Below are 12,445 nucleotides of genomic sequence, written 5' to 3'. Positions count from 1 at the left end.
GGCGCGGGGGATACGGCAGCGAAAAAAGCAGACAAATTCCCCGCCTTTTTTACTCGTATGGGTGTGAGCGCGGGGAGACAATCAACAACAGCTAACCGACTAGGGAGCCCCGGACTAGTACTAGGGCGCCCCGGGCCCCTCTTCGGATTCGCGCAGGCGCAACAGCAAGCGGCGGGCCAGCGACACCGGAAGTGTCCCTTTTCCCTCGCCCGCCCCTTCCGGTTCACTTCCGCCCACCCCACCCCGGCAGTCCGACCGGAAGCTCTGCACTTGGACTCTGCTTTCCTCAGAGGGATCGCAACCCGGCGCTGCCAAGATGCCGGTGAGGGGACGGAGCCGGGGTGGGGTGGGTGTGCGGAATCGGCGGGGCTGGGGGAGAGTGGCGAGACATCGTGTGTGTCCTGTGAAAAGCGGCCGAAGAGCGCGGAGAGGAGGCGAGGACCTGCGGCAGGAGAGAGGCGAGGGGAGGGGTGGTCCCTGCCGGATTTGGGGCATCTCGGGGGTGTCGTCAGAGGGGCATGAAGAGTGGTCCAGTGACCCGGGGCGTGCTGATGAGGAGGCCTCTGCCCTTCCTGCCCCCATCTCTAAGATTCCGACCCTTTCTCTCGCTACTTCTGCTCCTCCCGAGTCAGGCAGAGTTCCCAAAGCCTCACTAGAGCCGAAGCCAAGACCTACGTTTTAAAAAATTTTTTCATGTTTTAAGTCCAGGCTTGGGCTTCTTTTTCCTCCCAGGTCCACTTCCTCCTCCGCCCCGGGGGGAGGTCTCTCTCGCTTCTTGTCATCTGTCAGACCTCACTTCCCGGACTCCTCCCGTGTCGCCCCGGCAGTGGCGGCCACCCCCGAGCCAACTGGGTTTAGGGCCCCCGGAGCACTGAAAGGTGGCGCCTGGTTTGCGGATTTTTCCGTTTAAGTGTGTGTCGAAGTGATGACGGAAGAAAAATTGATGATGGTCCGGTTTTCCCTAATTCCTGACAGCCGGTCTATAGATAGGTTAATCGCCAGGCAGACTATATTTTGCAGATTAGGAAAAAGGAGGTTTGATAATGTGATTATTCATGCAACAAACATTACCGAGTATCTGCTGAATACCAAGCACTGTTATAGCAATGAACAAGACCAACAAGTCCCTGCACTTAAGCTTGCATTCTAATGGAGAGACAGACAATAATTTTAAGCACATAAAGGAGATAGTTCTAGATAGTGACAAGTACTGATGAAGAGGAGGGCAGAGACTGCTTTAGGTGAAGCTTCTGATAAGCAAGCCATAGCTATAGATAATAGTTCATGAATCCAATAGCTGCCACCTGTAGACTCCTGATGTGTTCCAGGTAGGCCCTGAGTTACATGCTTTATATAAATTATCCCATTTAATCCTCACAGGGACCCTGAGGTAGATATGCTTATTTTCCCATTTTACAGATGAGGAAACAGAGGCTCAAGTAGATAACTTTTACAAGATCACACACTAGTGGTAAGACCAGATTTTAAGCCACAGTTCTGAAAGCTCCGTGCTCTGTCCAGTTGCACGTAAAGCACCCTGGACTTTCCTGGTGACTACTTATTTAATGTCTGCCTTCTCCATTAGTCTGAAAATTCCCTGAGGCCATAGACCACATTTGTCTGGTATACCACTGTACCACCATGACTTGCACATTGAAGGTGCTTACTAAGTATTTGTGGAGTGAGTGAATACAAGAATAGAGCCCATGTTATCTTTAAAAAGCCAGCCATCTTGTAAAAAGCAGAACTAGATCTTTTCCACCTCTTTTACTGAAGGCAGTATCTCTCTCTTCATTTTGCCCACTGAAGGCAGTATCTCTCTCTTCATTTTGCAAATTTGGAAATGGGCTAAGAGAAGAAAAGTGATGGTAATCAAAGATATAAAGGCAGGAAGTGGCAGAGCTGTAAAGCTGGTATTTGGGTCCTGGTAAATGTTTGACAACCACTTGGGGGATAGTACCCCTAATTTATATAGTGGTTGCCTATTTCTGTAATGTAAATACTTCTACCACTTAGCAGTATGATGCCATTGAACATGAAATTGGGAAAATCAGTACAGTAGCACCCTATATTACAGCATTCCCACCATAAAAATATGAAAGATGTAAATGATCTTAAAAGTATAGATAATAGTAAAATATAATTTTTAAAATGAGGAAGGAATGAGTTTCAAGTATTTATTAGCTTTGTTTTTAATGTAGTTTAGTTATAAGTTTATATATAATTTATTTATTATTTAATAACCGTTAAATTAAATAACATACCATCAGCTTGCAAAATTCTTCAAAGTTTAGCAGTCAGCTTTCCTAAGCCAGTAACAGCTAGCTCCAGCACTTGGCTGCTGCCATCCCTTCTCTCCCATCTCCTAGGTAGTCTTGGGTGTGTTATTCTTTTTTTCCTTGGGTGAAATGTGCTTGTCTGCTCCGTGGACATTTGCTCTCTTTCTGCTTCTGTTGCAGGCTTACCACTCTTCTCTCATGGACCCCGACACCAGACTCATTGGAAACATGGCACTGTTACCTATCAGAAGTCAGTTCAAGGGACCTGCCCCTAGAGAGAGTAAGTCTAAGTCCCTTTGCATTCTTTTCAGCTCTTGGTATGAAAGGTCTAGCAACCCTCTGACATTATCAAATTAGGAAAATTCTTAGGTTATTCCTCTGCTTCAGATTGTTCTTATACTTTTTACTTGATTGGTGGAGGCTGTGTTCTGGACCTTTCAAGAGCATTGTTAAATATGTTGACTCTAATAGGAAGCTGTATTATTACTGCTAATTTCTCCAGGATATTTTGTTGAGAGGGAAGAGAGAATGTGCCTAATTTTGGACACTGTTCCTGTCATCGCTGTCAGTTCTTTCAAACTAATCTAATGCTGCTACCTCTGTAGAATGCCATGTCCCCATCCTTTCTCTGTCATCAAGCTAGGGAAAAAAATACATTTTAATCTCTTTCCCCATCTAAATCTACTTCTTTATCCATCCTTCTTCAGGATCTTCATTTTGAGTAATGGCACAATTGCTGTTAAGTTCTAAGGAAATCTGGGAGCCGATGTAGCTTAAATGACTGAGCATCTGCTTCCTATTTACAAGGTCCCGGGTTCAATCCCCAGTACCTCCTGAAAAAACAAACAAAATTAATTAAAAAAAAAAAAAAACTCTTATTGGGCAGCAGATGTAGCTTAGTGGTTGAGCACCTGCTTCCCATATACAAGGTCCTGGGTTCAATCCCCAGTACCACCTAAAAAAAAGAGAGAGAGACAGATTTAAGAAAATCTTAAGTGCCTGATATAACAGATATAACAGTGCTCATTTCTACTTTTGTTTTTCTGGGTATTTTGCTTTTTTTTCTTAGTACTTTGCCTCTTTTTTTCACTCTACTTTTTATTTCTATATTTATTTTTTCTTTTTTATTTCTCCCCCCTCCCTCCATTGTCTGCTCTCTGAGTCCATTCACTGTGTGTTCTTCTGTGTCTGCTTCTGTTCTCATTAGGCAGCTCTGGGAACCGATCCTGGGACCTTCTGGAGTGGGAGAGAAATTATCATTCTCTTGCACCACCTCAGCTCCCTGGTCTGCTGCATCTCTTATTATCTCTCCTCTGTGTCTCTTTTTGTTGCGTCATTGCTGTACTAGCTCTCTGCGTGGGCCAGCATTCCTGCATGGGGCAGCATTCCTGTGCAGGGCAACACTCCATGCGAGCCAGCCCTCCATGTGGGCCAGCACTTCAGATGGGCCAGCTCACCACATGGGCCTGCTTGCCTTCACCAGGAGGTCCTGGCTATCAAACCCTGTACCTCCTATGTGGTAGACCAGAGCCCAATTGCTTGATCCACATCCATTTCCCTTACTCTGCTTTTTGAAACATTTTTTACTGTTTAGAAAGCCCCATTCTTTTTCAGAGAGACTGTGTAAGACTTCTGACACATTCTGAGATGTTCTGCCAACAGTGTAATATGCATTTTATTATACATGGTTTCCCCATACCCAGAGCCAAGTATTGCATGTGTCTGAACTGAGTGTCATTTGTGGTTTCCAGAATTATGGTTGTAATCACCTATTTTGTGCTGACCCCATCACCATTTCTCTGTCAGACTATTGGACTTGCTTGACCTCTAATTTAATTTTTTTCAACATCAGTTTTTTCTCAGTAAACGTAATAAACAGGGTGACTCATCATAGGCTTTACTTGATTCTGAGATAAAGGAAAAGGAGCATATGGAAAAAGGCAGGCCTGAAAAAAAAGAAAAATAATGTAAAATAATTGCAGTGTAAAGAAAGAATTAGGAAAGTGGATGTGGCTCAACTATTTGGGCACCGCAATGAGCAGACTCTTAAATGAGCACATGCCGCAAGCCAGCAGATGCCACAAGCCAGTAGATGCTGCAGCCCACGGGGAGCAGATATGGCTCAGGCAATTGGGCACTTGCCTCCTGTGTGGGAGGTCCCAGGTTTGGTTTCTGGTGCCTCCTGGAGAAGGCGAGGCAAACAATGAGCAGACAGACGAGAGAACCATCTGGGGGAAGGGTGGGGGGTAAATTAGAAAGAAAGAATAAGAATCAATGATAGCCCAGATTCCTCAAGAAAGGACCCTTTTCAGATCATTGAAAAAATCCATGTAATATATGAGAAGATGCAGTTGACTAAGGATGGAATAGGGGAAACGGACTTTGGCCCAGTGGGTAGGGTGTCCGTCTACCACATGGGAGGTCCGTGGTTCAAGCCCCGGGCCTCCTTGACCCGTGTGGAGCTGGCCCATGCGCAGTGCTGATGCGTGCAAGGAGTGCCGTGCTACACAGGGGTGTCCCCGCGTAGGGGAGCCCCACGCGCAAGGAGTGCACCCATAAGGAGAGCCACCCAGCGCGAAGGAGGGAGCAGCCTGCCGAGGAATGGCGCCGCCCACACTTCCCGTGCCACTGACGACAACAGAAGTGGACAAAGAAACAAGACGCAGCAAAAAGACACAGAAAACAGACAACCGGGGGAGGGGAGGGGAATTAAATAAATAAAAATAAATCTTTTAAAAAAAAAAAAAAAGGATGAATAAATCTAATGACCACCTCTGTGATTGTTGGACCCTTAAGGGAGAATGGGGTCTTCTTCATAGTCATTCCTGTAGACAGGGAATGACCTGTTGCTCTTCCCCAGGGGACTGGATTAGAACTAAATTGGAATTATCAAGGAGTGAAAGCCTGTGCTGTGAACGAAATAACTGCTCGCAATGATCAAATTCATTCATTGACATTCAACACATATTTTTCCACTGCCTTTTATGTGCCAAGCACTCTTCTAGGTTCTGATTCCTGTTTCACCTCCCTGCCCCTCAGTCATTTTGTATTTTTAAGAACTGGCTGGGTTTTGTAAACACTGTTGTTTTTTTTTGAGTCATCGAGGCCAGGGATTGAACCCAACCCAGGACTTCATATGTAGGAAGCCGGTACTCAACCACTGAGCCACATTGGCTCGCCTGAGTTGACCTTTTTGTTTGTTTGCTTGTTTTTGTTTTTATTCCTGCCCCCTCCCTACCCCCCCCCCCCCCACCAGTTGTCTGCTCTCTCTGTCCATTCGCTGTGGGTTCTTCTGTGTCTGCTTGCATTCTTGTCAGCGGCACTGGGAATCTGTGTCTCTTTGTTGCATCATCTTTCTGGGTCAGCTCTTTGTGTGTACAGTGCCACTCCTGGGCAGGCTGCACTTTTCTCACACAGGGCGGCTCTCCTTGCAGGGCGCACTCCTTGCTTGTGGGGTTCCCCTCCACGGGGACACCCTTGCGTGGCACAGCACTCCTTGCACACATCAGCACCGAACGTGGGCCAGCTCATCACACGGGTCAGGTCCTGGGTTTGAACCATGGTCCTCCCATATGATAGGCAGATGCTCTATCAGTTGAGCCAAATCCGTTTCCCTGTTTGTTGTTTTCTTTTTGTTTTTTAAGGAACACCGGGAACTAAACCCAGGACCTCCATGTGGGAAGCAGGCACTCAACCACTGGAGCCACATCTGTTCCCCTGTAAACACTTTCGAATACTCTCAGGAGGTTTTTTCCTTTTTGCACATAAGAAAATAGATTGCAAATCCAGAGTTAGAATTCCATTGAAATTCTTCAGCAGGAGAAGGAGCTGGGATCAAGGCAACTGAATTGTAGAGTACTAACCCTTCAGGATTACTTTGCATTTCTGCTGTGTGAAAGAGAGATGCAGTCAGGGACCAGAACATAAATAACTACCCTGGCATTGCTGAAACCAGCTGCTGGATATCAAGACCCTGGGATTTTGACCTTTCAAAATAAGAAAAAAAAACAACGCAAAAAATTGCCAAAGAAATTGTGTGATGAACTCTGTTACTGTCACAACAGTATTTCTGGCTTTTCTCAGTCTCTCACCACCTGGAACAACTTGTACAAGTAGATTTTAAAGCCTTGTTTTCATAAAAAGAAAGATATATATCTGCACCCCAGTAGGCTCCCAAATGACAGTCTTTTACCCTGAAACTATACTATGCAAATCCATATAAAATTATATTGAATAATTTTTATTTTTAAAAAGTATTTTCTTTAAATTAGTCTCTCTGGGTTATGTCTGTTTTTATACAGGCACCAGGAGATGTCTGGGAATTATGTTCACCAAGAGTTAGTAGTAGTTATTTCTGTGCAGTGGGATTTGGGGTACCAATAACATTTTTTTTTTCTGAATTGCCTGAATTTTTTTATGAATACATATAACTTTTTTTTTTTCAGTAGGTACTGGGGATTGAACCTAGGACCTTGTACATGGGAAGCATGTGCTCTGTTACTGAACTACATCTCCTCCCCTATAAACTTTTTTCTTTTTTTGAGTATAATAAAGTTTATTATGGGATTTTTTATATAGCCAGGTAGGCAATTGGATAGATGTAATGGCATGTAATGGCATTGTAATGGCATGTAACATTGAGAGTTTAAACAACAGTCATTTCCTAATGATCACTGTTCAAAAACCCGTATTCAGTTAGAACATTCTTTTAGATTCTTTTTTTTTTTTTTTAAAGATTTATTTTTATTTACTCCCCGCCCCCATTGTCTGTTCTCTGTGTCCATTCGCTGTGTGTTCTTCTGTGTCTGCTTTGTATTCTCACTAGGCGGCTCCGGGAATCCATCCTGGGACCTTCTGGAGTAGGAGAGAGGTGATGATTCTCTTGCATCATCTCAACTCCCTGTTCTGCTACGTCTTCTTATTTTCTCTCCTCTGTGTCTCTTTTTGCATCATCTTGCTATGCCAGCTCTCCATGTCAGCCGGCACTCCTGTGCTGGGCAACTTTCCTGCATGGCATTCCCATGTGGGCCAGCACTCCGCGTGGGCCAGCTTACCCTCACCAGGAGGCCCTGGGCATCGATCCCTGGACCTTCTATATGGTAGACAGGAGCCCAATTGGTTGAGCCACATCCGTTTCCCTAGATACTCTTGATTAGAGAGCAGGAACACATTTTTAGACTGACAAAGCCCCTGTCTAGTTTCAGTTCATTTCCATTTGTGAACCGAAGCCCAGGTTTCCCATGTTTCTTTGGTGACTTAGTAAATGATATTGTGTAACCTCAGAATATGAAAGTCAAAGACTCCTTGGAACCAGCAAGGTTTTTGTTGTTGTTGTTGTTCTTTTTTTTTCCTCTTTTACAAGTTTATTTCTGAGTTGTCCATGTTTTTAGAATTTTCTGTATTCTCCCACTCAATCTTGGCTGCCACAACCAGACAGACAGAAAGCACAAGAAGAACCTTCTTTTTCTTGCATCTGTAGTGGAAATCTTAGCAACAGACATTAACTGCTCCAGGTCTGTCAGAGGTATATAACCCTATAACTTTTATAAACAATAAAGCAATAAAAACAAACCATGATTTTTCAGAAATTGTCTCTAAGGACTTTATATTTCAGAAGTTTTGTTTTATTTTACCTAACCCCAAAACTCTTGATGGTTAAGCTTGGATTTTAATTTTCTTTAGCATTTTTAGATGTAATATTTTACATTTGCCTAATGTTCTCTGCCCTCTTTCCCTTGTGTTTTGCATAGCAAAAGATACAGATATTGTGGATGAGGCCATCTATTACTTCAAGGCCAATGTCTTCTTCAAAAACTATGAAATTAAGGTAAATTCTAGAGCTTTTTATATTTAATTTAACTTTCTGAAGGGAATAATATCTACTTTGTAGTCAGAGTTGTTATGAGGATGAAATGAAATTATATTGAAATTATATTGTGTGGTTTTTAAAATCCAGAACATTGTCTATTGTCTACTGTTAAAAGTGTGTGTGTGCGAGAGAGAGAGAGAGAGAGAGAGAGAGAGAGAGAGTAGGTACATTAGTTTCTCTTTTCCCCTCCAAAATCTATACCAGGGGTCAGCAAACTATAGCTCAAGGGCCTAATTTGGCCCACTGCCTCTTGGTAAATAAAGTTTCACTGGGACACAGCCACACTAGTTGCTTTATGGCTGCTTTCACACCACAAAAACAGAGTTGAGTAGTTGCAACAAAGACTGTATGGCTCACAAAGCCTAAAATACTTACTCTGGCCCTTTAAGTGAAAGTTTGCCAAACCCTAGACACTTCTTTATTCAACATTAAGAATCCACTATGATTATGATATAATCAAATACAATTGATTGTACACTTTGGATGGCTTGTATACGTTAATATGTATCAATAAAATTGATTTGTTTAAAAAAAAAAAACCTACCGTGTGCCTGCCCTATGCTTTTGTTTAGGAAGAGTCCAAAACAAAAAAGTCTATATGCAATATTATTTTTTATGTTCTTCTGGGTTCTTGGCCTGAGGTAGATACATGAAAAAACTTGGAATGACCCTGGCCCTTTTCTGAACCTCCACTTTTCACGCCTGCCTCTTACTTCCTGTGAGGAACAGGATCAAAGGGAAGGTAGAGGGAGATGGCAGAAAACAAGAGGGGAAAATGGGGGAAAAAAAGAAGAAGGGAGGAAAGGAAAGGAAGAAAGAAAAATAAAATTTTCTGAACTGCTTTTAGCAAATTAAAATCACAAGGATTTTCAACATATTTTCTTTGGCAGTTTTAGAGTATGGAACTTTAGCCTCTCCTTGCCTAATTTGACCTTTTAGAATCATACAGAGTATGAAAGTTTTGTTTGTAGACTCTTGGGTTACCAATTGTAGCTAAACTTACTGTGATGTTTAACAGTGTTTTATAGGCCAAATACATGGTTTTAAGTGTTATATAGTATATGTAAATAAATACTACACTTCTGCCATACTCTCTCTGGAATATCCTTTGGTCTTAAAATATATAAGGTTGTTTGTTTGTTTTTTTTAAACTACAAATCTTTATAAAATTTGACCCAAAGGACCACATTTGATCAGTATCTATTGGTTTTCTCCACATTTTCCTTTTGGGGAACCAAGATGTTGGGCTTGTGGAACCCTTCAAGTACAAGTCACATGTGAAATAATTGCTTCCTCCTTTAGAGTGATGAATGTTTCTGTGCTCAGCAGGGACCGTGAAGTGAAAAGGTTTTTAATGATTAACCAAGCATATGGTGTGCCTCAGATTGTTCCAGCAGCTTTTATTCATTCTCTGTCTTATACCAAGTAAGGGGCTGTTTTGCACAGCTCCTCAGGAGCCCAGGGAAGAGGGGAGCCAAGAAAAATAAAAGAGCAGGCATGTAACTCAGGGGTAGAAGTCAGTGGCTCCCTTCCCATGAGTGGGTGGAAAGGGACTGCAGAAGCCTATGGGTTTGAAGAATGGGAGTTTTTTATGCTGTAGCACCTTTACAGTTTTAACTTCTGTCTTCTGTTTTGAGTAGATAATCAAAAGAAAAAGTTTGAATTAATTTATTGCATGTGATTTTTATGTTTTGATTAGAACTTTTTTAAGTTTTGTTTATTCCTCCCCATAGAGTGAAGCGGACAGGACCTTGATATATATAACGCTCTACATTTCTGAGTGTCTAAAGAAACTCCAAAAGGTAATAAAACTTGGATGATCATATATCAGGAAGTCACTGACAGGTGTTTACCACCTTAGCCACTTGGAGTCTTTTGAGTCTTTAAAGACAAATAGAAAATATTTTCTCAGACTTAGAGGATAGACTTAGAGGGTAGGGTGATGTAGCTCTCCAACTCTTAATGTTACTGACTAGCAAGAAGATAGGGGTAGTGTTGTGTTAAGGCTTTGCATATATTTTCCCAAGACAGAAACCTTGACAGATAAGTTCCTTTTAAGCCTTTGCCTCAGGGGTTCTTAACCTGGAGTCCAGGGATAGAATCCAAGGGTCTTTGGTCTTGAGTGGGAAAAAATTGCATCTTTCTTTTCACTAACCTCTAACTGAAATTTAACATTTACTTCAATTATTAATGTAGGCAACAACCCACAGTAGTACTAGCAATACTTGTGATTTTTTCTCCAATAGAAATCACAGTATTTTCATATTACTTTAGAATTGAAGATAATTTGAAATTTTGTTTACACTCATCACTACTTTGCAGTTGCAGTAGGTTTTAGACCCATTGCTAGATCTTATTGGTGTATTAATTAGTAAGCGTGTGTATTAATATATCATAAATTTGGTTTTTATATATTTTAGTTATTATATCACTATAATTAGTTTCTTTTGTAATTCTATGTATTTTATTTTGTTGACTAAAAAGCATTTTTCTGAGAAAGGACCCATAGACTTCACCAAATTGCCAAAGGGCACAAAAACAATACCCCAGTCTTAGCTGCTTAGACTGAAAAATTACAGTTTGAATATTATTCTTTTCCTTGTGTATGTATATATGTATGTGCATGTTTATTTATTTGCTTATTTATTTATTTTTAAGTGTAATTCTAAAAGCCAAGGCGAGAAAGAAATGTATACACTGGGAATCACTAATTTTCCCATTCCTGGAGAGCCTGGTTTTCCACTTAATGCAATTTATGCTAAACCTGCAAACAAACAGGAAGATGGTAAGAACACAGTATCTACCTTCTCTCTCTGTATAGCACAAGAAAATGTTCTCTATTTGACTTAAAACACTCTTTCTACCCTACCCCCCTCCTTTTCTTGCCTTGCTTGATAAACAAAATGGAATCATTAGTACATAGGTTCGTCACTTTCCCATAAGATTCTTGGCAATAAGTATGCTATGCCGAGAATCTTTTGAACAAAAATGAATATAGAGATAAAACCATTTGGACTGTCATTCCTTAGCCTGTTCAAATGTATAGAAATGTATTGCCCCCTTCCAGCACATTTGTGATGTTTTCTCAAATACAATTTTCTTAATGCTCTATCTGCTGGTTATTGTAGAAGTGATGAGGGCCTACTTACAGCAACTAAGGCAAGAGACTGGATTGAGACTTTGTGAGAAAGTTTTTGATCCTCAGAATGATAAACCTAGCAAGGTAAGTCCCTCTTTGTCTATTTAACTGGTAAATCAACTTTTGTCCATCCTGTAGACACTATTGAACACATTAAATTCTTCCATTGCAAGAATGCTTTTAGTTTCTGCATCGCAATGTTGCTTAACTTTTGAGTATTTACCTAGTACATCAGGAAAGCCAATGTGGTTCAGTGGTTGAGCTCTGGCTTCCCACATATAAGGTCCCAGGTTCAATCTCCAGCACCAGTACCTAAAAAAAAAAAAAAAAAAAAAGTAAACACCTAGTATATCAACAATTTTTGGTAATATGTTCTTGTGTCAGGGTATTATAAACCCACAGAACAAGTTTTTTATGTGAGATATCGCAAACAATTAAACTTATTTTGTTGTTATCTATTTGAGTGACCTGTGAGTCCAGACAAAATTTTACATGTGCTTTCAAGGAATTTATAATGTACAGCAATGGATGTCAGGCTAATATGAAATTTTGTTGAGATTGTGATTTGACCCCCGCTGTTCATTCTTTTTTGCCCCCCCCATTAGTGGTGGACTTGCTTTGTGAAGAGACAGTTCATGAACAAGAGTCTCTCAGGACCTGGGCAGTGAAGGGAGCCTGGGCAGCCACGCCACACAGCACAGGCAGCGTTTCCCAGCAAGATGTACACAGTTCTTTGCCTTTATTTCAAAAAGTTTTATACAGAAAAGAGAATCGTGCACTTGAAAAGCTCTTTATCAAGAATTTGGAGGGGAAGAGGGGCAGTGGATTGTGGAAGGGTAATTTGAAATTTTTTGCAGTATTAAGCTGGTGCTTAATAATAATAATAATAAAGAACTTTCTAACATTCCATGTAAGAGAAGCTTTCTTTATTGCTCACCTTTGACATTCACTTAAAAAAAATGTTTTTTGATATATAATTCACATACCATAATTGTCACTCTTTGGAAATTTACAATTCATTGGGTTTTTTTAAATATGCACAAAGTTTTGCAGCTCTCACTACTGTCTTAATTCCAAAATATTTTCCATTAGCCCCAAAAGAAATGCCATGTCCATTAGCAGTTACTCCCCATTCTACCCTCCCACCGGTCCCTAGCA

At 41.3% G+C, this 12,445-nt stretch overlaps 1 protein-coding gene across 1 annotated transcript; it reads left to right on the top strand.

Moving 5' to 3' along the window:
• The first annotated feature begins 216 nt into the window (after positions 1 to 216).
• ARPC3 (actin related protein 2/3 complex subunit 3) lies at positions 217 to 12,196 on the top strand. The gene is made up of 7 exons (XM_004475489.5): positions 217 to 322; positions 2,460 to 2,559; positions 8,030 to 8,106; positions 9,882 to 9,950; positions 10,807 to 10,933; positions 11,277 to 11,371; positions 11,893 to 12,196. Exons 1-7 carry the CDS (start codon positions 317 to 319, stop codon positions 11,953 to 11,955), a joined length of 537 nt encoding a protein of 178 aa, XP_004475546.1. The 5' UTR covers positions 217 to 316; the 3' UTR covers positions 11,956 to 12,196.
• Positions 12,197 to 12,445: the final 249 nt, after the last annotated feature.

This window comes from Dasypus novemcinctus, chromosome 19 (assembly GCF_030445035.2).
Source record: "Dasypus novemcinctus isolate mDasNov1 chromosome 19, mDasNov1.1.hap2, whole genome shotgun sequence".
NCBI lineage: Eukaryota > Metazoa > Chordata > Mammalia > Cingulata > Dasypodidae > Dasypus > Dasypus novemcinctus.
Note: the sequence above shows the minus strand (reverse complement) of the source record. Positions and strands in the feature narration are given on the sequence as shown.